This window comes from Canis lupus, chromosome 25, assembly GCF_003254725.2.
Source record: "Canis lupus dingo isolate Sandy chromosome 25, ASM325472v2, whole genome shotgun sequence".
Lineage (NCBI taxonomy): Eukaryota > Metazoa > Chordata > Mammalia > Carnivora > Canidae > Canis > Canis lupus.
Genome location: NC_064267.1, coordinates 46958163 through 46983776, shown reverse-complemented (window position 1 = coordinate 46983776; position 25614 = coordinate 46958163). Strand labels below are relative to the sequence as shown.

The following is a 25614-nucleotide window of genomic DNA, read 5'->3' as shown; positions in this document are numbered from 1 at the left end:
TGCCTACACGTCAGCGGGACAAACGTATCCACGCGGAAAGAGCGGGCAGCAAGGATGCGCTTCTCACAAAAGCTGAAGGTGCTGAAACTCCTCTAAAGAACCGTAACTTTGGGGCCTCCTGGTTTCAGACGCAGCCAACGATCTGACGTCTGGGTCCGAGCAAACCCCCGCCCCCAAACAATGGGTTGCGAAATAGCCACCCGACGGCCCCGGTGAAGCCCGGTCCCCGGAAGCTGATGAGCACGGGATACGGGGTTCTGGCTTGTCTCTGAGCAAACCCATCCTCTTCCAGCCAGGCTTCCATTCGCGAGCGTCCGACCGGGCGGCGGCACCCAACGTACGAACCGGAGGCTTGACGTCGCGAACCAGGTCCCGAGTGCGCGACGGGAAGGGGTGACCGAGGCAGAAAGGCGCCCCCTCCTCCCCGGGGGGTCCCCGCCACGGGGCCCACGACCCGGGAGACGCACGTGAGCCCCACGCCTCGCCCCGGCGCCCGGCCCAGGCCCAGGCCCAGGCCCGGCGGCCTCCCCGCGCTCTCCAGACCATTTGAAACTAAACAAAGAAAAACTTTGTTTCTAGGAGACAACAGCGGATCCGGGTTGGATGTCGCCGCTATTTATTTATTTATTTTTTAATAGCTATTACCACTGTAACAGCAGCTTAGCGGCTCGGCGTCTGCAGTGTGAGCAGTTTTGATAAACAGCCTCTGCGGGCCACACAACGGGGATAATGTATCCTTAAGTACCGCCAATGAGCTGCCATTCTGCACAGCCAATTACTTCTGTGCGTCTGTCACTCAAAGGAAAAATGGCTGAGCCCATTAGATCAAACCTTTGTCACTGTTCCTAATGCACTCTTAGGCCTCATTAATCTCCGGGAGCAGCAACAGAGCCGTCGGTGTCTCATTGCCCCCCCCGAACAGGCCCACGTGAAGCCTCTCATCTCTCCCCCAAGTGCACGGCGTTAATCAAGCTCTCCTTATTACCCCAGTCCCTGTCACGGCGGAGAGCGCGCTCCCTCTTAAATGCTCTCATTATGACCCATCTTTAGAGCCGGCTAAGTGGAAAAAAAGAGAGAGGGAGAGAGGGAGAAAGAGGACGGGAGAGAAAGAGGAGAGGAAAAAGCAAGTCCGATCACATTAATATTCATGACAATAATTAGTATTCTAGGTCACTGAATATTCATGCTATTAGTTTGGTTTTTTATGGGTTTGCTGGATGTCCTGATTACTGAAGTGTGGAGGCAAACAGCATGGTTGAGACTTTAGATGTCGACGGCGGTTCAATACTCCAAACACATCGAGATCCCCGCCCCCCACCCCCCTGGAAAATCAGCCTCAACCCTCCCGGCGGCTTTAATATTTTGAAACCGCTGGGGGCCCGGAGCGGAGGGAGGGAGAGGGGGGCGCGGGCGAGGTTTCCCGCTACAAAGGCCCACGCGTCGCTCTGCTTGGGATAAAAACACCGTCACCGGGCCAAATGCCCAACAAAGGCACACTCGCGGGGCAGGGAGGTATCGGGCATCTCGGAACAGAATGTGGCAGTTTGGGAATAGAGATGGGGGTGGGAGGGGGGGCACGGAACGGGAGCCCCGTGCCCACGGACACCCCGGGAAGTCCTGCAGAGCATCTCTGCCCGCCGCTCCCAGCATCGCAGAGGGAATGCTGTTGGGGGGGGGGGATGTGCACGGGCTTATTGTGTCCAACCCACGATGGCTGCACACGGGCGACAGAAACAACAGTGCCTGGCATTAAACAAATCTATGCAAAATTTCTGTCCGTTCTGAAGCTCCTGCTTCCTTCTGTTCACCAGTGACAAGCACCACGATAACCATGGGGCCCCACAGTGTCCTGGAGACTCGCCCTGGGCCACACCCCCAAGAGCCACGGCAGGTGCATCTTCCCACCGTAACGGTGAGGAAGTGGATGTTCACAGGGACACCCGCACGAGGTCCTAGGACGGGCAAGGTGGGATGCAATGTGGGGTTTCTGCCTCCCAAGGCCCTACTGTGGATCATCACTGTTTTCCTGTTGTCTACCTAAACGTCAGAGTAACGTTCAGACCTGACACGACTCTGTTCCATCGCACGTGGATACAATTCTATCCAACCAGCTTGGCTAAAAACTCACATCAGAAGATATTTTTGGCCACGTGACTGCCTTCCCTGGAAGTATGCCTGAAGTCCCCATCGGGCGGATTCTCCAAAAGGTGGCTTCTGGTGAGGATGGCGACGTAGGTTCCAAGCCGCAGTGGTGGGAACGGCAGATACTGGACATCCTGAGCGAGCGGACTTGGAAGAGAGAGACGTGATGGGGAAAGGGGATTTGAGCAGACCTCAATAAATGTCTTCTGGAGTCTTATTCTTCCTCTTTTTTGCTGGAGTAGATGCTTAAGCAAATTTTTCAAAAAGTCATTTGTTTCTGTATCCTTGTACGTCATTTAAAAAAAATTTTTTTTTTCTACTTTCACACAGTATTGATGGTTTGGCCCCACATTGACGTCTAGGTTCAAAATGACTTGTCCTTAGAAAGGAATTCTTCCATTGTCTCTTAGCCTGTGGTGTTTGCTCTGAGAAGCCCACAGGCTGGAAGGGTTCCCTGCCCGAAGGTAAGCACCCAGGTCTCCTCCGATCTGGGACGCATCCTGGGATTCCGTGTTTACGGAGCCTCCTCTCCCTTCCAACTTGACATGGACTCTTCCGATGGGAGGCACCATGTCCTTCATCGCCTCCAGCAGGCTTGCTTCTGTCACATGTACGGTCACCAACAGCACCCTGGGCCATGTTCTTCAGAGCATTTAATCTATCTACTGAATCTTTAAATTTCTAAAAAAAAATTTTTCTTTTATAAATTTTTTTGGACTCTTTCTCCACAGGATTTTCATATAACCTTTAGTTTGTTTCACTTTATGAACACAATAATTAATCTCTTCAGTTTTCCTCCTTCCCCAAATATCACTCTCCTTCTTCTAGGATCAGTTGTCCTTTTGTTTATCTTGGTTCCTCTCATTTTCCCCGTTGGTTACCACAAACGCCTTGGTTGCATATCCATGAACGAGAGCCGGCGGGTCCATGGGGCTCTCCTTGCTGCCTTTGGGTAGATGCAAAGCCCATGTTGACTGGTAGGTTCAACGGTGCAGGGCTCGTGGGCAGACTGGTGCGCCTCAGTTATGTCCCTCATGGTCCTCACCATTTACTTATGTCTCTCTGTGATGGTACCTAAGCTGCTCCCTTCTCTCTCAGCAACAGCATCCACATTAGATTGGAGGTGGGGACGCCAATGGCCGGCTCTTCCTCAATGCGTCCCTCAGCCCACCCTGCCCGATTACACAGCTGCCCGATGGAGTGTGGGCCACCCCACCTTCCCTGTGGCTCTTCTGCTCCACTTAACCTGTGATCCCCCAAGGGAGACCCGGGCTCAGTTATCAGTACACAAAGCAGCTACTTCGACATGTTTTTCCTCCTTTTCCCCCCAAGCACAGGGCAAAATTTGACATCAAGATCATCACACTTCCAGCATTTCAATGTATGAAATGGAGTCAACATTCTGAGTTTGGGGAAGCACCTCCCAGTACTGGGAAGAACAGAACCCTCCCCCCCCAACCAGTGATTTTCTATCCAGTTGCCCCCACTTTGTCCCTTGAACATCGATCACCAACTCCAATGGTCTTATCTGTTTATCTTCTGACCCCTCCGCCCCCTCCAGAGTGCAAGGCTCCTGAAGGGAGGACCCTGTATGGCCCCTGAAACTCCAGAGCACTAATTGGGGCTGAGCAAACATACTGCCGACCCAGTAATGATGGTACATGAACGATACAGGAAGCAAAGCAGTAGGTATCCAAATCATGAAACTGGTTGGTTCGCTAAAAGTCAACGCTAAAAGTCAACACTGACACACAATTAGGCACTGTAATCTTTGAAATGTGAGATGCATTATGATCATATACTGGAAAATCAAGAGAAACATCTGAATTAATATCCCCACTGACAAGAGTTTAGTACGATGGCTGGACACACAAAAAAAATAAAAATTATGAGCTTTCTTATTTCTTGCAAAGCAGATGTGATAATAACCCTCTTCTTCCCTTACCCCCTCCGGAAAAGATTAGCCTCCCATTTCATCAAAAATTATAAACTAACAGAATGGATCAACATGATACATCTAAACGAAGAAAAGTGCCAAAATTTTACAGAGGGGTATATATTAGGTTTGAATAAATTGGGCAAGACTTGTGTTCCAGGACAAGAAACTCAATACAGTAAAGATGTCAGTTCCTCCACAGTTAACTGATAGATTAAAAGCAATGCCAATTAGTCACAATGAGATTATTTTTCAGAGGAAGGAGATTTCAAGTTACTCTGAAGTTTACTGGAAAAAATAACTGAGTGGCAACAGCCAAGAACAATGATAAAATGAGACAGTAATATCATTACCAGATATAAAGTGAATCATAGATCTAAGACACTGTGGTAAATTCATAATGGTAGTAACACAACGTGGAGACAGTAGGTCAACTGAATAGATTCTCAAGCCCAGCAACAGTGATTTTGATTAAATGAGTTAGTTGTACAATAAAGGTGACACACACAGTCATAGTAAACAATTCAACAGAGAAAGGACAATTAGTTACCTATTTGAAAAAGGAGTTTAATTAGATTTCCTACTGTGTATAATTGACCCAAACAAATTAAAGGTAGATTAAAGGCTAAGTATTTTTAAGAAAGAAACAACAATAAAATTGTAAGACTCAGAAATACGTATATATGAGCTGTGATCTGTTTTCAGGATTATTAAAGGCTTTCTAGTCACAGAATTAAAAGACTGATGATGTCATTATATGTATATATTCTTGGTCAAGTATTAAAAAGGGACAAACCTCCATATGTAAATAAGACCATAAAATTTAAAAAGAAAATAATAAACTGGGGAAATAACTGCAGAACACATTATAAAGTGTTTATATCTTTAACATATAAAGAGTTCTTACGTATCAATAAGAAAAAGACAAGCCTGGTACAAAAATGGGAAAAGACACATCTAAACAATTGCAATGTAAGAAATACCTGTGATCAATAAGCACGAGATGGTCGGTCTTAGTACTAACTGAGGAAATTCAAGTAAACAAAGCCTGAGATATTTTTATTGCTTGTCGGATTAGTACAGATTCCAAAAATGATAACAGCAATGCTAGCAAGTGTGTGGGGGTAAAACGGGTACTCACTTTAGAGATGGAAGGTTATTTGTATAACAACTTTTCTAGAAATCAATTTGGAAATGCATATCAAGAATCTTCTAAGTGCTTATATCCACTGAGTCGCTTTGCTTATGGACATTTATTCTAGGACAGTAACAAGTGTTATGCACAAGGATTTAGGAACATGCACGTATCACACCTATGTAAATGAGAGAGTTACTAGAAGGGAAGGCACAAAACAGTGACCTGGTCCAGTAACTGAGATAAAAAAAACAAGTAAAAAGGAAAAGCATAAAAAGAAACAATCTCCACATCGACTTGGGCCTCCAGAACAAAACAGCAGAATTGAAATGAGCTGAGAAAAAAAGACGCGGTTAAGTAGCACGTGAAATTCTTTGGCAAACAGTGCAAAATATAGCTAAAATAATACCTATTTTTAGGTAAAAGTCCACGACTTAAAGCAACATCAATTTACTTCAAGCTAAATTCACTGTGTTGGAACTCTTCCCGTGAGAGGGCACCCACGGACAAGGGAATGGGCGGCCACCCACCCCTGACGTCACCTGCACGCTGAGACAAGGGTGCCATGTCCCTGGCACTGTGCTCCTGAGGACGTCATACCCCCACTTCCACGTCCCTACTTGTGACCTGAAAGGGGGAAAATCAAGCAGGCTCCCGTTAAGAGGAATTAACTTGGCTGATGGTTGGAAGAATGTACTGTCATGAGCTGTGTGAGCATGGAAAGGGATCCCGGCACGGCCCCAACTCTCCCATCCCCCCAATGCAAGGGCATTAAAGAGAAAGTAGTGGGTGCTGAGACACTCCTTCTCCTTAAGCCGAGGCCCAGGACATGAGCTGTCCCATGCACAGGATGAGGTTACACAGCATTTTCTATTTTCTGTTTACCAAACATTACATTTTCCTTAGGAAAACAAGGAGCAGCTCAGCAGCCAAGATTAAAAAACCCAAACAGCAAACATAACATGTCCAAAACTTCCTCATATCCCTGAGGCGCTTCTTCCCTCATCCTAGTACAGGGCAAATTCTCGTCCTTTTTTACACCCAGCACAGGCACCGCCCAAGCCCTGAGCCTGCCCTACCTCCGAGGGTAGAGCGGACACGTGGCCCGGCCCCTGGGCCTTCAGGCCCCCTGTGCACTCCCCTACCGTAGCCTGCTGTAGGGCACTGCATTTACTTGTCTGCTGTCTTTCCTCCCCACCAGAGGGTGAGATTCTCGAGAGTAGAGATGATGTCTTCATCTTCTGTGTCCCCAGAGCCCAGGACCATGCCTGGCATACATCAGAAATGCCACAAATGTTTGTTGACTTGAATAAATAAATAAATGGATGGATTTGACATGGTGGGTTAGAAGGGAAAGTGGAAAATAAGTTAGTTTTAAGGTGTCTCCCTTGTGTGTAGGTTCTGGAGATGAGGGACTCCATTCCACAGCATACACAGCTCCTGGCACAGAACAGGTGCTCAATAGATACTTCTTGAATAAATTAATAAATACAAAGTAATGAAGACATTAGCTTTTCATTCAATACAGAACTTCACCCCCAACCACCCCCCCTCCCGTCCCCGCCCCTGGGCCTTGGACACTCCTTTGCTCTCTTACCCCAGAGTTAGCACACCATCCTGAAAAGGGAGATTTCATGTATGCCTTAGAAGGAAGGTCAGCAGGTCCTAAGAGACCTTATCACCATTCAGGAATGAACTGATAGCTCCTGTAGCAGAAAGCCCAGTCTTCTTTTGATTTCTAACAACAGCTCATGTTTGCATCGTACTTTATGAGTTTCCGAAAACTTTTTTATGTGTTATCTTACCTGTCATCACATCTCTGTCACATACGCAGGCCAGGCAAGATGCACCTAATATGGCAGTAAAGCTTGGCTAAGTTGGTTGTTCAACGCCACTTGGAATCATGAAGTAGACCCCAACGGACCCCAGTTCTGGCCCCTTTCTACTACCCTGCTTTCACCAACCAGTGCCGCGTATGCCACAGGACTGTGGGGTCAGCACCATCCATCCCCCTTTAAAAGCACCTGACATCTCAGAAGGGAAAAATGCAGCATGTTTAAGAAGCAAAGACCTATGCCAGAAGGTACCACAGGACAGTAATTTATTTTGTGAAGACTGGATGTAGGTCAGAGAGAAGAAAGGGACTTTCTGCTGGAGATAACAAATCCGTGTGTTGAAGGGTGTTAGAAGGGGGACTCAGGCCTGTTCTCTGATAAGTAATCACTGGACGGTCAAAGCCAGAGGGCAACCATTTGCAAAGACTCCTTCACAAAAATGAACCGTGACATTTTGAGTGGCCTGCAATTGCACACAAATGCCAGGGATTTCAAAACACATCTAGGTTTGAGAAAGCATTTTCTCTGATCCTGAATTCCTGAATTAAAGAGCAAATTCTCTTTTCAAAACAGAGTAAAGAAAATTAAAGTCGTGTACAACATAAAACCAAGAGAATTTAAAGTTTAAGTCCACTGGTTTCGTTTAAATCTTGCTCCAAATAGCTCTTCCGGTTTTAAACACTTGGTCACTACAAATACGTGTTAATCCTTGACACTTTCACAATTCATTTACGTAGTTTTAGAAGGCTCTTAAATCCTCAATCACATGTCAGACTCTCCTTCCTTCCGACTACACACCTCTGGGAAGACCTCATGGTCTGGTTTGTGCAATCGTGACTCAAAATGGCGCCACGTGCTGGCTGGTGGTCACGGAACCACAGGCGTAGGGGAAATGACCACCCACAGAAGAGACACCATTTCTAAACCTGAACGTACAATGTTAATGGCTCAAACCTCACTTCACCTCCAAGGCTCCGCACTGTCCTGCCGTGACCAGCGGCATCTACCGCTGCTGTCACACTGGATTCTTGCGCGCGTCTGCCGTGAGCTTACCTGAATTTGGTGAGATGTGTAAACTGCTCATGTCCTTGGACAGGCCGTTGGTTTTAGGGCTGGAGATGGGCGCGCAGGCTGACGTGGCTCGGGGTGGCCTCTTCCCTGGGACTTTCACAGTGGTTCTCAGAAGATCAATCTCTTTACCATGAACATTCTGCATGTAGTCCTGTTCAAAATGTTAAACATCCAAGAGAGATTAAAAAGGAGACCTCATACAATCTAGGACACAAGGTTCTATCAGACGCCACGAGTTGTAATCCTATGACCTTTCCACTGTGGCGAGCACTTTAAAAATAACGAGGTTTTGATCTGTCTAGTATGGTGGCATCATCATTACGCTGAAACCACAGCCTCCGTGTCCTGAACTAACCCAGACCCTGGAAATGCAAGGAGACGCAGAGAATGCTTCCATCGGGGGGATGAGAAACCAGCTGGAGAAAATAAGTGTCCGTATGAAATCGTATTTTTTAAACTGCTGCTTATTACATAGCACACTAGGACCCCAGGCTCTTCCTCCAAGTTTCAGGTAAAATTCCAGGCAGTAGGAAACCGTTTTGTAACAACTGCTCTGTCTCAGCAGACGGCAACATCACCAGGCACCTAGAGGAGAATGAAGCTGTCTGGTGGGAGCTCAGGTGGAAACTAACTATAAGGTCAAGCATTTCACTAAGGATCAGGAAGTGCCCAAGGAGTTGGCGGTGTGGTGTTGAGCAACCACGGAGCTCATGGAAGGATGTGTAGTAGCTGGATGCTGAAAAAGAAGACTTGGAGTGCTTGGTTCTCAAGCATCGTGTTTCTCTGAGTGGTTTACTAAACCCGGAAAAAGTGTCTTGCTGTTCTCCTCGTTCGGCGGTGAATGACTAGCAGGTGACAGGGAACCACAGGGAACCGCAGCCTAGGCTGACAGTGATGGTCTGTGTGGAGGTCACCTGACGTTTCCATGTGGAATAAAATTTCATCTAAGAGTTGGATGCTGAGCGGGAGAACAGAAGCCAGGGGGAGGGGCCTACTGCTGAATTAGGAATTACCAGGCCTCCAAATGCAATTTCTGGGCAAAGTGTCCCCTGTCTTCACAGACATGAAATCAACCTCGCACATCAAGAAAGGACGTATTCTCAAACTCTTGGATAAATAGCGTCTTCAGCGTTTTAAGAGTAAATGTGAAATGGAATAAACATAGTCCTTCCTCAGCAGAACCTTGACAGATTCCTTTTACAACATAGAAGGGAAAAGCCGATAAATGTGTAGTGAGCATAAGCCACTTAGTTCTTAGGCCACGTAATTCTAGAGCTGCCAAACGAACCAGCGTGTGAGCTGCAAGGGACCCGGGGAGGTTGGAAAAGGGAGGTGTTTGCTGGTGACTGCTAGCCAACAGTCCAGCGATGCAGAGAGAACCAGATAAGTTCTAGAAGCAGAGTGTGAGGGACAGAGGCCCCAGCCAGTCTGTGAGATGAGGAATGTCTGCCAGAGCGTGTCATGGAAGCCCGAGGGCGGGGGGGGCAGACAGTGGCGGGGAGGCTGAGACGAGGATCCCAGTGGCTTCTGGGAAGCAGGCCATAGATGGTTTAATTGAGGGATGATGTTCACATTCTAACTGGTTGGTGGGGTTGAGAAGCAACTGTGGGCTCATCAAACAGCAGGACGACCGCTGACAGAAGCCAATCACACAGAAAAGGAAGCAGAAGCACAAGATTCCAACCCAGGAAAGGAACCCAAATGCGGGGCCTCAGCACAGAGAGTGCAAGAAGAGGTGTCTTCTCTCCGCCGTCTGCAGCAGGGAGGGCCAGCCCTGAGTCGAAAGCAGAGACCTCACCCGGCAACATAAGCACGTGCCAGGTGGAGGGCCATACGGGAGCCAACCCGGACCAGGAAAGAGGATGCAGGTATTCTCAGCAGAGGAGGAAGGGCTGGAAGAGGAACCAGAATGCGAGGGCATGGCCACGCTGGGAGACACGTTCTGACGGAGAAACGTGCAACTCGAGAAGGTTTAAAAAGCACCAGCCCAGGAGGAGAAGATGCTACAGGGTCTCTAGTGACTTCCTAAGGATAGAACTCAAATGGTCAATTCTTAGCAGAGAACAAATGCTCAAAAGGCCACACGGGGCTGGAGCCAGGAGGAATGTGAGACTGAAGACCACCGGAGAAAGGAGCCGGAGCTGCACCAAAGTGGGGCAGATACAGACCAGCTCTTCACTGGGGGTGGGGAGGCTGGGCCTCCGTCAGCAGTGGCTACACCATCCAGAGGACAGAGTGGCCTCCACGACTCTGCTGTCAGCCGCCGCAGCCGGGAGCAGAGGCCCCGATGCACCCTGATCCTGCAGGACAGGCTGGCTGGACTTCGCCTCAGCCATCTCGACAGACCCAAGCCTCCACAGTCAAGATGCTTGGGAAACTCCTCAAAATACAATCAACTGTGAAAGAACTATGGGTTTGAAAGGACGTGGCTGAAAGACACAGCAAGTTGTTACCATTAGATTAGGTTGAAGGCTAAGACGGACTGGAAAAGAAACAGGGAACCTCATGACTGAGCTCGGGGGTGTGGAGGATGGTGAACGAGAAGCAAAAAGGACAAAGGAAGGGATCCTTGGTCAGTGGAGGGCTGAGGGTCAAGGTCACTTAAAATAAACACAAAAAAGGTTGTTTTTAAACATCTTGAATTTACTTCCATTAATACCCACCAAACACAGGCCAAGCTAAGCTCCGACATCAAAGTTAAGGCTTGTTCGTAATGAATTCATGCTCGCATAGTTACTCTTTCAAAAATATCAACTTGCTATAACTTTCTTCTTTAATGCCAATTCTTAACAAATTAAAATACAATAACAGGAGTGTAATTGAGCATTTATTGCTTATGGGCTCTAAAATGAGGCTAATCAGATAGTGACTAAGCCCCAGCATGGGATCTTTTAATAGGCATGTTTTAACATACAATAACCAGGATATTTTATTTAAAATTATTATAGAAATGTACCAAGTGTCTGCTCTTTGGATTTGAACGCGGCAAGGGAACACATTTATCTCTGGCTCAGCATGGGCCAGGGAATCTGTTTTCTCGCTTGAGTTGGGCGCCGACACTTCAGAGGAACTAGATCTAAAAAAAAGAACCAGGATATATAAACTCGGTGATTCTTGTAGTGCAAGCCCCTAAGATTCTTGCAGTCCTTACAAAATGCATTTCCTAATCCATAAAAGCCCTTCAACGTGATGCTTCAGAAACAGGTGGAATGCAAACATGCGCGAACATGCGGCTTCGAGTTTCTCCCCAGAGGGAAACGACACTGAGTTTCGTTTTTGAAAGAACCCAACCTTTCATCTCACCCCAGCTTGGCACTTGAGGAATTAAAGCTAGGACCACTAACCAATGACGCCTCCTCTGAAGTGGGACGTGCAGCCCTACGAGGTCTGAGGTAGGGACCCCGGACCTCGCTGGGTGCAGTTAAGACAGCAAGCTTGATTTTGATATGCAAATGGTGCAGATACTACCCTTCTCGTGTTCCTTGTAGAAAATGCTGATCGATGATAAAAGGGGAAAAAAACCCTTTAACAAGGCATGAGGGTAATTCAAAGCCAAGTACTTTTAAACAGCACTTAACAAGTCCCTGGGGCCCACTCAAGAGCCAGGCCCCCCAGAGGTGCCATCTCCTGCCCCTCAACAGCTTGAAAAAGTAGTAATTGCAAACCTATTTGCATTTTTCTTCTCAAGTTGTCCAGGCTCGCCGTGCGGATTATTTTTTCCAAGCAGGCGCTGGAGCAAAGGGACCCGTTGCTGAACGTGCGGATAGCTTGGTAACTGTGCGCCGCGTCCCCCTGCAACCCCATTCTTGCACCTTTGCCATCCCTTGTTTTTTACCTCTCGCTCCTAATTATGTTGCATCTATTGCCGTACACTTAATTAGCTGCATTAATGTGATTTCTTTTCACATAGTCAAGCAATTAAGAGCTATGATTGAGTTTCATTCAATTAGCCTCAACAAACATGCTAATTGACGTCCCAGATGCAAATGAGGTGCAATGAGAGAAACCTGCTAGCAATTGAGAGCCGTGTCAGAGACCCACAGCTTCCAGCTTGCTGACAGAAGCACGGCTTAAAGCGGCTCCCACCTTCTGGGGGGCTGCCTTCAGAGAGGGCCGTGGAGTCATTAGTGCCGCGGTGTATGGGATCTCTCCCGATACCGAGAATTAATTGATTTGCGGCTGCACAATCCTGTCCTCGAATCTCCCGGTTACGCGTGAACAGGACCTGGAGGTCATCAACTGGCTGGCGCCAGGCTCCGCGGGGAGAGTAAGGAAGCCCTCACCCGGATGCCACAGGAGGCTACTAACGCAGCCCAAGAGCGCTCCCCAAAAGTGCAGAGGGAAAGGTGTGTAGTCCTGTCTTGGCCGTCTCAGAGCCCTCTACGTGCATGATGGCCTATGTGGTTCTCAGTAAATGGTGAGTTCATCTTAGTCAGCTCTGGGGCATCTGGCGCTTGGACTTAAGCTCAAAATACAGCAATCCATCAATAGTCCCTAAAAATACTCTTACTATATTGATTCTCACTGCCTCCCATCCCGACATTACCTTTGGCTGTCTGCTGAAAGATGGGTCTGCTTGATGTGTTCACGGGGGTACCGAAAGCAGTTAACAAGATCTTAAAGCCAACCCCAAATGCAGAAGCGGTATGACTGGCATCTCAGAATGAGAGCATCTGAATAAGACACACGGCTTTGAGACTCTACTCTCTTCAAGTACAGATAATGCAATCAACGCTGCTCCGATTTTACCCATACTTTTTAAAAAGTATGGAGACTCGTTTTCATAATTAAATGATGCGGGGGGGAAAATCACAGGTTTTTGTTCCAATTAGGGTTTCCCAGTAAGTTCTGGCTTCTAATTGTACATAAATGCTTCGAAATTTACTATATTAACACATAAATGTATTTTGTCTAGGTTAGATCATCGTCAGGACAAGCTGATACTTGCCGTGGCATTTCAGATTTTTCCTCTTTGCATGACCTGCTTGGTAGTTCTCAATAGGGTCCCCGATGCCCTATCCAGGGGTTCACGGCTTCGGGGCTATTTTCAACACATCCCAAGATACTGTCTGCCTCCTTCAGTGTTGAAATTTGTTTTTATGGTGACGAAAGCTGCTGGCCAGAGCACGAACTCAGGAGTGGAACCCAATGGTACCAGCCCCTAACTGTCATTATCTACTGCCATGCTTTCTAAATTTAAAAAAAAAAAAAAAAAAAAAAGGAATTTCACTGAGCAATGTTCTTGGGTGCCTGGGTTGCTGGGTTGATGAAAAGTCTGCCTCCAGCTCAGGTCATGATCTCAGGGTCCTTGGATTGAGTCCCGCATCAGTCTCCCTGCTCAGCGTGGAGCCTGCTTCTCCCTCTGCCTCTTCCTGCCCCCAGCTTGCGCACTCTCTCTCAAATAAGTAAATAAATGAAAAAAAAAAAAAAAGGCAACTACTGATTCTTAACCATTTCAACCCTGAGTACATATGCATCTTTTAAATTTTCTAAGTAATGACATGACAAGCACATGTGGGTATCAGTGCCACACTCAGAAGCTGTCTGTCCTGCTGAAACATACTTCTGTGATTGTTTGAGTTGCAAGCTGAACTAGCCACATTTTTGTCAGGACACATTTTTACTCAAAAGAATGACTATGTCAGACATTAACTATGATTATTCAGTCTTGGGCCTTCGGCTGGTATTTTCTTGAAAATGAACAAAGTGAGCACTGCAGGAAGAACAGTGGACAGTATCTGTAGCTAGCGTATAATTTGAGCTTCCAGTGAGGATGAGAATCTTGGCAACTTGTATCTCTCCCCATGAGCCTGACACTTTCCAAATACTGATGCTCTTTCCTGACAAGATGGGCAGTGATATAAATGAAAGTAGCTTCTGGATATTCTATGATGAAAAGTGTCACCATTTGAAATGCAGCATGCCTCTGTTAAACAATATTTTTCAATTATTTACTTATGAGAGAGAGAGAGAGAGCGCACACATGTACACACAAACGAAGAGGGGCAGGGGGTAGGGAGAAAGAATCTCAAGCAGACTCCTTGCTGAGTGCAGAGCCCAATGCAGGGCTCTGGATCTCGGGACCCTGAAATCAAGACGAGTTGAAATCAAGAGTCGGACACTTAACTGAATGAGCCACCTTGGGGTCCCTAAGCAGTATTTTTGAAATGAGCTATGTGTGGTGTCACATGGAAGGATGAAAGGTCATTTAACCTGCAAGATGGTTCAATGGATTTTCACTGAGCAGAGAAGGAAATATTTAGTGATACTGTTTCAGGTTCCATGCTGCATTTTTAATTTATAATAAACTGTCACGTGTTGCGTCTTGATGTAGCGTCCTAAAACAACATCCACAGTAAATCTAATGGCTCTTAAAATACTCCTCCCTCTTCAAGCTAAATACCTATATAAGGTGAGGTTCTCTTTAATAAAAACAATGTATTGCAGCAGAATGAAGGCAGATGGCAGGTATGACAATCCGGCTCTCTTTTATTAGCCAGATATCAATGAGCTTTGGAGAAACAGTTAACACAATCCTACTCTTCTCAAGATTTCCTTTCGTTGTGCAAAATGCATTTTTCCTAAAAATGTTATTTATGTAATAATATTCCCTAAGGGTGGTTTATCACGCTTTTAAATAAATTATATGATTTTTCTTAGTTTTGATTTCTAACATGGTATCAATTAGATAAAACCCACAGATGGGGTGACTGGCTGGCTCAGTTGGAGGAGTGTGCGACTCTGAATCTCGTGGTTGGGAGTTTGAGCCCTATGTTGGGTATAAAGATTACTTAAATAAAAAAAAAAACTTAAGAAGAAAAAAAAAAAAGATATAACCCATGGAAACAAAAACCCTTTGGATTCCTCGGTAATTTTTAGAAGGTAAAGGAGTCCTAAGGCCAAAAGGCTCAAGAACCACTTGTCCAGTTGAATGTTCACAAAATGGCCAGGGGCTACGAGTGCACGTGGACTTTACACATGCAGCTGGGGGAAGGCAGCAAGGGCCTGGTCTATGCAGAGAGAGTAGAGATGCCCTTCAGATTTGTTTGTCTTTTCCTGGAGGAAAGGTTTGACTCATTCTCCTGATTTTCACTATATTTCATGAATGTCCAGGTTCAAAGAGGGACAGTAGTTTGTATAAGTTCTATTTTTAAAAAATCCTTACTTCTGGGCTCAGGGGGAAAAAAAAGTATGTAAGAGAAGCCATTGTTAGATGCACTGCTATTCCCAACTCCATTTAATACTATTTTCAAAGGAAACTAATCTATAAAGAACACATAATACCGTCCATTCAAAGAGACTAAGCAACTGTTCGAGTCGAACATTTCTGAATAATAAACAATAGGCTCATCTGCAGTGCCAGGCACAGAGGAAACCGACACCCTAAAAATACTATGAAAATATCGTAAAACTAGGAGAATCTTCTGGCCATGTCCTTTCAGATCACATAACTCAAAAGAAGACAATCTCTCCTTCTCTCCAAAGGACCAGTCACAATAGCGAGGTAGGAGGCAGCTTCAAAGTAGAAAACCCTAGGAGAAATGATTTTTGTTTCCCCAGACAGCCAACAGAATTCCAGGGTTTCGCTTTCGGAGTCGCCTTTGTAAAGACCGCTCAACCAACGCTCAACGTGACGTGCGGCCACCGCGGGAAGAAGGTAACCCAGCAAGGTGGACGTCTACTGGTGGCCGTGACAAATGCAACAGCAAACCCAACAGTTATGACAGGTGGTTCCTCGGTGACCAGAGACATTACAGGGCCCGGTGACCACGTGAGGCCTGGCAGGGCGGCGGGCTGGGCAAGGATCACGGGGAGGGGGGCATTGGGGTGACGCGCGTCACGCACCGTGGAGGGCTCCGACACGCGGTCACGGCCGACCTCTGCGGCGGCGGAGCACCCACCACGTGAGGGCTGAAGTCCAACATCAGCCCTGGGGAATAGGTTATTATAATATAAATCAAAACAGCAGAAAACTCCAAATTGAATTATGAATATACTTTTTGCTTCCCGATTGTCTCGGTCTTGACTGACCTAGTATATTGAGCTTTACACTGCAAGAAAGATTTTCCTCATTTTCGGTTAAATTGAATATTACCCAGTTGTAACCCATGCGTGCCCAAACCCAGCCCGCACGAAATGAATGCGTCGGGGATGAAAATGGCTTCCTGTCCTCGCGGTCACCGAAGGCCTCTCCCGAGGGCAAGCCTGAGTGAGATTTCACCGCGCTGAACTCCGAGGGGCCGGCCCCGCGCCTCGGCTATGTGAGTACTTTAATAAATAATTACAGCTTGAAACAGCTGGACCAGCAGCCGGATCTGGGAAGTTCTGAGCGAGACAGGAACGCTCGTCATAGTGATATTAGATCTGAAGCTCTTTAAAACTCCAGACTTCTTGGGATGAATCTGCTAGAACAGAGCTCTTAAAGAAGCGGATTTTAAGACAGAAGAGCACACAGTCTGTCCTGGGGGGGTGGGGGGTGGTGGAGGCACTACTGATCGTCATCCCTGGCCTTCCACCATTTGACCCCGTGCAGGACAGCAATCTCCCACATCCATGGTCACCGACCACAATGCTGGAGGACGCGCCGTCACACCTGTCTAGTTTCTTCTGCTGCCTTGCTTTTATAGGACTTACTCTGTTTCCCTGATGTTACAGCAGCCGAGGTGGCTTGTGGTGCTTTGATCAGATTCATTTCTCACAAAGAGCAGTCAATTAACGTTCTGATTTCCTTCCTTCGTTTGGAAGTCTGCAGAGGACAAAGTCGCTTCCTTGTGGCCAGAGTTACGGCCGTGGGGACCCTGCCCGGGACCCTACCTCTGGGATTCAGCAGCTGTGTGCTTGGGGCCTGCTGCTTGGTCCCCGTTTCCACGTCTTTAAAGCCAGGAAGATGAGCAGTTCCCGCCTCCTGGGACCATCTGAGGATGCTCGGAGATCATGTGCGAACTGTGTACGAGGGAGCCAAAGCCCTCCACAAACGACAGCTCTTTCTACTGCTGTCCAGTGAAAATCCTGAATCTCTGCCCCCTGATTCTGTGTGGGCATTTCCTGAGCTAAACATGTTCCCACCTGACAGGATAAGCCATGAAGGGTGACCTGCAAAGCGACTTTTCACTTCCCAGCACAGGAAAAAAGAAATCGTGTCCTCTTGAAAATGTGTGACATGTTCTACTTTTAATTTTTCTCCCTCTCCTCTTTCCATCCTTCTTTTTTCTTCTTCTTTTTTTTTTTTTGGTTGGGGAGGCAAGTACACAGTAGTCAGACATTTTTATTGCAAAATGCCGTCTGGAAAAGATGCAAAACAAAATTGCTAAAATGCAAGGGAGAAAAATACGGGGGAAAAACAAAAGGCCCCCTTCCCTTTGCTTATTGAGTTCAAAGGCATAACATGCAGCACCCTGCAGCAAATGGGAAGCCACACTAATTTTAAAGCCATAAAACGCTATCAAGTGCCCTGCGGGGCAGGACTACACTGAAGCTAGTGGCACCTAAATAAGACATGGTTCATTTACTCCGCAGCTTAGCCTAATGTAATCATCAGCGGATTTTCGCCTAGAGTTGTAACAGGCAAAGAGCCGATGCAGCAGAGGTGGCACTCCCAGCCATCGAGGGGGCCGCCGCTAGATTGCTGTTGATTAGAAAATTTTTCAGTTTTGACAAGCACTTAATGAACATAAATCGCACCTTGATTGGTTTCCATTTGGGGCCACGGGCCCACCTGAGAAGAGGCAGGGCCTCCACCTCCACCTCCTTCTTCCTTGCAAGACCTTCGCAACAAGCCAGCAATTGGGTTATGAGCCACAGAAGAAAATGTTTATAAAATATAATAATGGAATTCAATTTCTTGGTGGAAGCGAAAGGGTATTTCCTCACGACCCCCCACGTCCATCCTCTCCCGCGGAGAGCTCTCAGTAGGGACTAAGGTCAGGGGAGAAAACCAATGGTCTTAATTTATTTACTTTTTTGCAAGAATTCTGGCTACAGTTAGGAACACCAAAAAAAAGGACAAAAAATTGACAACAAAACGAGATGGACTGGGTGTTGTGCACCGATGAGACAATGTCCCGTCGACTCCACTAGAAGCTTTTGAGACTCAAACCCACAAGCTATGTGGTCAAATCTGCATATTTACAGAAACACGTATATACACGTGTAGTATTTGTTTTTAATTAGAAAAGAAGGCAGAAGGTTTTTTTTTTTTTTTCAGTGTAGAAAAAAATAAGTTAGGATCTGGGATATTTGGTGGTTTGATATTTTAAACAAAATATGAAGACTTTTCTTGGCCTGGTCATGCCCTACTTATGCACAATCTGTGATTGACATGAAGACAGCTTGTACCACAGTGAGCAGGCGTTTGGCTGTTTTATTTAAAAATCCAAACACTTTACAAACCCTGAGAGCTCTATAAAATAAACAAGAAATTCCTTAGGCAGAAATAAGTCTTTGATAAAGAATCTAACTTTTTTTGTGTATGCACAAAAGGTCTGAGTTTTTCGGTAGTCATTCTTTCTAACCAAAGTTGTAGATATTCCCTGAAAATATTTATACTACCTTGGAGGGATCCTTCCATGGGTCTGACAGCGTTGATAGGCGGAGAAATCATTCATCACAATGTCTGAGACTGGGTGAATGCCCGGAACAGCTCCCAGGTCCCCTGAAGCAGAGGCAGGGCAGCCCAGGGCACCAGGGCCGGGTGGGTTCCTCCGTCATTCTCTCTATTCAGGACTGGGCCCAGAAAATTCCCCAGTGGGCCCTGGTTAAGACTGGACATCTCTGAAATTCAGCGTTTCTCTCTGCTTCTCGCATGTTGTAGTTTGGACAATAAAACCCGATGCTTGGAAGAGGCATCAGCACACCCAGGTTCAACACAGCAGCATTATTGAGGAAGCGATCCAAATGCCCATCCGCAGAGGAATGGATAAACAAAATGTGGTACAGACCCAGAAAAGATCATTGTTCAGCCTTAAAAAGGGAGGAAACCCTGTACTGTGCTCTAACATGGATGGCCCGACCTCAAGGATATTATGTTTAGTGATATAAGTCGGTAACAAAAAGACAAATCCTCTATGACTCCACTCAAGTGAGGAACTCAGAGCAGGCAAATTCAGAGACAGAAGGTAGAACGGTGGTTGTCAGGGGTTGCGGGGAAGGGGATGGGGCTTAGTGTTTAATAGGGATAGTCTCGGCTTTGCAGGATGGACCGTTTCTGGAGATTGGGGGCACGATGCTGAGGATACGCTTCACACCACTGAACTGCACACTCAGAAACGGTTAAGATGGTTAACTTTTATGTTGTATGTATTTTACCACAATTAAAAAGACAAAACAAAAACCTTGAGCTCCTTTCCCACCTTGAAGACCTTTTTTTTCCATCTTTTCTCAAGTGGAGCCTGGATAGGACTGTGACATATTTTCGTGGCTTAAAAGCATCGGGAGGTGGCTTCCTCTGCTTAGGATTTCAGGAACTGCAGGCCTGTAGGTGTGAGGACAGCCCGAGTGTGTGGCCCATCGAGCCTCACTCTTTGACAAGACAGCGCCGATGTGGAGGAAATGCAGCTGACAGGACCCCAGGGGTCTCTGTGCCAAGGGCTCCCAGGCTTGGGAGAAGGAGGCCACCGGATGAGCAGAGAGAACAGAGACGACTGACATAGCAAGGGGAAGGCACACGGGCAGGTGCACCCCAACAGGCCTGGCTGAGGAGTGTCCCTCAAGACTGCACGGAAGGATGAGCAGAAGTCAGTCTGGCGAGGAGAACAGGGGAGGACAGCTACATGTTGGGGCCCGGAGGCCAGAGGACAAGGCAGGTGCAAGCCACTGGAAGGAAAGTCCAGAGGTGGGGGGAGGAAGGGGGGTCAGAGCCAGTGCACAGGGAGGCTGCAGGCGAGGCCTGGGGGTCCCACGGAGGCGTAAGGCCCCCCTCCTCAGCACAGCGGGGAGCCTCTCCATCATCGACACATTTAAAATAATCAAGTGGCAGCAAGTAACTAACATGACGAAAAGTACACGGCGAAGTGAAAGGATCACAGGGAGAGCTGCCCCTCTCTGCACAGCGGACAGCGGCCGAGTTCTGGAAAACCTGGTGGGCAGGGCGCCGCACCCGCAGGCCGGAGCAGACGTGCGGCCTCGAGCCCAGGAGAGGCGGGGGTTTGGGGAATCCACCTCCGTCGGTGGGACTGCGGAGGTCCTGGGGATGAGCTCCCGGGGAGGACGGAAGGCGGGGACCAACACCCCGACCTGGTCACTGCGGTGCCGGAAATCACGAATGAGTGCGGGTTCCCACGGCGCATCAGAAGCAATCGGCCTAGGACGCCGATGGGACAGCTCAGAGATGAAGGCAGGAAGGAGCTGTAAGATGGGCGGAGGTAAGGATGTGCCGAGGCTGCGGAGATCCACCTCACGGGACTTCCCGCCGTAAGACAAGTTAGGTGGAGTTCTGTGCGTGTGCACCTAGGCCTCTGTTCTTCTATCGTGACGTAGGTGCGTGTCCTTACTTTACTCGTGTCAACTGCCTGTTGCCAGCTGCCCGAAAGCCCCTCTTGGAACGAGGCAGAGCGTCAAGCGCGATCTGAAGCAAACAAAATCCCTGCACGGAGCCTGTGGAGGGGCTGCTCCCACCGTGGGCCTGCAAGGCCAGGCGTGCCCGCGGACCCACGCTGCTGGGATAACTGGACAGCGATTACTGCGATTACTGCTGCGGCAGGCAGAGAACGCTGGCAGACCCGGGGCACAGCTTCTCCCCCAACCTCAACAAGGCCCCACGGACCCCACCCCCAGGGCGCACCCCGTCAGTCCCCATCACAACTAACCGGGGGTTTTCTGCTTCCCCCGGGCTGGCGCCGGCCACTCTAGAAACTCCCACTGCTTACAAACCCGTTCCCCTTCTCCTTAAACAGGTGGTCAGACTAGAAGAGCGGGGTTCACTTGTGGCCAGAGTTCCAGATCTCTGCTCCTCAGGATCCAGTTTCCTAACCGGCGTTCACATGGATTCTATGAGGACGTCAGCAGTGTTTTAAGGTTTTACGGCCTTTGTAGAACACTGTTCTCCCCACCTGACATCTAGACTAGACTTCCCATCATCTACACTCAGGGAGGTCTAGTCGTGCACCACGGTTCATTTTCTCCACTGCGTTTTCAAAGGAGAGCCAGGACCGTCACCCGTGAGGATCCCAGCCCAGGCAGCGGAGGGGCAAAGACACTGCACAAGTCGTGGGACTTGAGTCCGTGTGACACACAAGTAGCGGCCTGTGTGTCTAGCACACTCTAGCCCCAGGCCAACGTGGGATCAGGGCACGGTCCCTGTCCTCTGCTGGACTATGCTGGACGGGGCCGTACAGACTGGAAGGCAGCAGGAGAACAGGTGGCCTGCATGCAACCAGGGAGGACCTCTCGTGGAGGGAGGCCAGGAAGGGCCGCCCGCACGATGGGCAGCAGAGTGGACGTAGAAGAAGCCAGGCTGGGAAAGGACACCCAGGCCAGAGGAGGGCAGCCGGCAGCAGCACTGCGGCTTATGAAGGGGAAGCAAGACCAAATAACTGTTCATCACAAAATTCATTACGCTTCCTACAGAGCGTGTCACACAGCACGCATGTGACATCGTTCTTCCTAGTTGGGGCGGGGGGGGGGGGGGGGGGAAGATCTCAGGGCTGTGGCTCATTCCATGACTCAAAGGTTCTACATCTAGAAATCTGGGCTTCAAATCTACCTGCGCCGTCATCTAGACTCAAGCTAGTGTGACTTCGGCAATGTCTTGGGGGAACCAATGCAGTTTCTCTCTGGGAAGAGGACTCCATGTTCTCCACCTCAAGCCATGACGTCCACCTCAGCAGGTGCGCGAAGCTCGCTGAAGGGACGGATCACAGATTCGCAGTGGATCGTCAAGTAAAACGCCCTTATTTTCCACGAGGGTTGTATTTTTATTTTTTAAAAGATTTTATTTATTTATTTATGAGAGAGACAAAGAGAGGCAGAGACACAGGCAGAGGGAGAAGCAGGCTCCATGCAGGGAGCCCGACGCAGGACTCGATCCCGGGGTCTCCAGGATCACGCCCTGGGCCGAAGGCGGCGCTAAACTGCTGAGCCCCCTGGGCTGCCCAAGGGTTGTGTGTATTTTAAATGATGACTGCTAGTGGGTACAGGCCACAGTGCTTCTCACTACCTAAGTATCTTCCTTTCTTCCCAGTGTGTTATTTCTTTTGAGAAAGAGACCCACTCAGGAATTCATCCCAGATCTTTTAGTCATTCTTGCATCCGTAATGAAGGGGATTTTCTGTCTGATTCTGAACCTGAAAATTTACTGAAATCAGCATTCGGATGTGACAATTCAGAGTCCAACTTTGACTCTACCAACATGGAAAAAAATAAAACAAAACACAATAACCGAACAAGCGTCAACAGCACAGAGAAGCAGAGGCGCTGTGTGGCAGGGGCGTCTCGGCCACTTGGGGAGGCCTGGAGCCACCTGGGGAGGTGGATGCTGCGCGAAGGAAAGTCCAGCTCTGTACGTCAGGGAGAAAGGACAGAACCATGGCTCCTTCCACCCGGGGCCACATGCAGAATGGGAACGAAATCCCAGGAGGAGGTTTTCCCGCCCGCGTCAGCCAGGTGGGACTTGCCGGCCGCCCACATCCTCAGGAGGAAGGTCAGCCTTCCTGGGCGGGGCCCCTTGAAGTCCTTGGCCCGACCGAGTGGCCAGGAGCTCACGCTCAGGAATCCGGCGCACACACCTGTCAGCCGTGCCCTCGACGGTGCTCTCCCGACACGGAAGATGAATAGGTGGCGATGCTGGACTGTGAAGCCCCCAGGTCGGAGCTCTTTCTCATTATCCCCTCCATTTTTCTATCAAGGTGCTCCCCGAGGCTCAGATTTAAAAGTCCACAGAACAGGCTGCCCTTTGCCCATCCCGACTGTGATCCAGTGAAGTGTCATAAACAAGACAGTCATACCTACCTCCCCCCAAGAAAGTGAGGCAGGGAGGGCTTTTGAAAGATCTTACAGACATAAAGGTCCTCAGAGAAGCAAAAACCCAGGCTGCAGAGCGGCTTCAGAAGTCGGCCTCACATACTCGAGTCTTGCTGGTTTAGGGCTGTGTTTGCAGAACACCAGGTGGAGACGGGGGGCGGGGGGGAGGGCGGGGGGGGAGCCAAGTGGGCCAGCCCTGGAGGGAGGGTGACCACGCTGTCCTGCTGCTGCTCCAGGATCTCTTCCAAGGCTCTTCACAGGCCTCCCCTGGCGTTAGCACCGACGGGCCTGTGTCCTGGGCGGACCACTGGGCCAGCCCACCTGAGCGGTGACAAACCCAAAGCAGCTTCGTTATTTTGGCCGAGCCTGCCAACTGGGATCAAAACTGGGGGTTATGGGTTTAACTTAATTAAAACAGCGTCTGGAGAAAGAGGCATCAAGTGAACCGTGTGTCCCGGGCCCCGGGCTTCACCTTCCCGTGTGACCCAACGATCCTGCCCAGCAGCTCCAACCCTGGGGTGGGCTTCTCCTTAGGGCCCAATGGACTCCATCAGCTCGTCTGCTGAGGTGCCGGTAATGCCTCTGGCGCGACCTCCAAACACACGGTCGTCAAACTTCCCACCCAAAGGACTCTTTCCCCAGATTTCCCGAGTGGACAGCGTCCAGCTCGTTTCTCAGGGTCCGCCGTAAGAGGCCCGTCCGGCAGCAGCGCTGAAGAGCATAGACGTGTGCTCTGAAGCACAGGCAAGTTCCCACTCGTGTGTAGAAGGCGGGATGGCCCAGGCCCAGTGCACAGCAGCTGCTGCCACGCTCGGGCACAGGGCCAAGGTGTGACACGTGTGCGTCCTCTCACCCAGAGCCTGGCCGAGGCACCCCCCGTCCTGAGAACCGCAAGGGCTGAGACTCACCACCACTTCCACCTCCTATGCCCCATGTCCTGGTCCTCCCCACAGAGGGGGCCTGGCAATGCTTGACGGGATGCACAGTGAGCAAACCTGGGGTGGGAGGTACCAGCACGATCAATGTTCAGGAAGCCGCCTCGGTCTGGGGTAGGCTGGTCCACCTTTCTCCTACTTCCTCCTGGTTTCCAGAGAGACCGTCACGTCCTACGATGGGGCCACGCACAGGCATCCCGGCTTACAGACCGAGGTTCTCTCCTCCGTGAGAACAATGTGCAAGGTTTCCAAAAGCAGGAAACACGGACGGCTGGGGTGAAAGGCTTCCTTCCAGAACGTGTCTCTGTCACGTGGGGAAAACCTGCCCTAAACAGATGACGGGCGAGGCCCAGCTGTATGTCACAGCCTCTGAGGGGGGGGCTGGTCTCCTAACTACTCTGTGCCAGGCCTGCACTTGGGGCTCATGATGAACAGACACTTCTGGGGATGATGCCACCAAACCAGGAAGAATGAAGCCTTGGAAGAAGATGGGGCTGGGAAAGGATGGGAAGGAAAGAAGAGGAATCCAAAGGAATGGGACCCGCAGTAAGTGACACTCCGGGGCCACCACCCAGTGAGGTCCCTGACAGATGACCTGCCGCCTGGAGAATTATGTCTGAGCTCTGAGAGACGGGCAGTCCTCTGAGAACAGCTTCAGGGAGCTTCCCCGGGAGCTGACCCACTCCGAGCACACGGCGAGCTGGCCGGCCTCACGCCAACCCCACAGGGCGCTGCAGGGCCCGGTCCCCGTGCCGCTCACGCCTGCTTCCAAAGCCACAGTTTCAAAGTGCACGTCACTCGGCTGGGAGGCCGCAGGCCCGGCCCACAGCTGGGACCTCACGCGGATGGTCTGTCCTGTCAGGAGGCTGGGGGTGTTTGCTCTCACATCACAGCATTGGCTCGGTATTGAAACTTGGGGTTCGTCTCTGCAGGATGACCTTTTCCATAAACATGGCCACAGACACCTGTGTAATGAGACTGTCCCAGGTTCTTGAAGGATGGCAACTCCCCTCTTCTGGGAGATCTTCTTTAGGCGCATTCAATGAAGACATTTAAGCTTCCAAGACTTTTTTTTTTTTTTTGGTGGCAAATTTAGGAAATGGTCAGTCTCCTGCTTTCACGGTGTCCAGAGTGAGCTAAAGCCAGAGCCGGCTGCTGCTCCAGGATCTTTTCCAAGCAAAGCTCTGAGGAGATCGGCACTGCCCAGCTCCTGCAGCAGCCAAGGCATCGTCCGGCAAGTTAGGAAGCGAGAAGCCTGCGGGGACAGTGCACGCTCTACCTGCCCCAGGAAACTCCTGCCCTGGCCTGTCTGTCTGTCTGTCCAGGAGCGCTGGGGGGCTCGGCTGGGACTCTAATTTGGCCAGTGAACACCTAGTCCTGTGGGGGGAGGTGATGCCCTGCTAGGGGCCGATACTCCAAGGCAAGCTGAACCTTGCATGAGACGATGAAGCGCCCTCACCGTGCCGGCCTATTTCCCTCTGAACCTGATTCGATCCCTCACTTGGCCCCAGGTGCAAGAACCCCACCAGCTCCTTGGGTTCACCACGATCACCATGTTGAAGGTGGCTGGTGGTGGAGTCTGGGTCCAGCCCGAGGCGGGCCGTG

At 49.4% G+C, this 25614-nt stretch overlaps 1 protein-coding gene across 20 annotated transcripts in view; it reads right to left on the bottom strand.

Annotated features, from left to right (window-relative positions):
• AGAP1 (ArfGAP with GTPase domain, ankyrin repeat and PH domain 1) overlaps positions 1-25614 on the bottom strand; it is a 533006-nt gene that overhangs the window by 178763 nt on the left and 328629 nt on the right. For all 20 annotated transcript variants that reach the window (XR_007405993.1, XM_025463529.3, XM_049101379.1 and 17 more), the window contains one exon: positions 8102-8270. Coding sequence is in view for 19 of the 20 variants with exons in the window: in XM_025463529.3 (XP_025319314.1) it covers positions 8102-8270 (169 nt within the window). In the remaining variant the exon portion in view is untranslated. The remainder of the gene's footprint in view (positions 1-8101; positions 8271-25614) is intronic.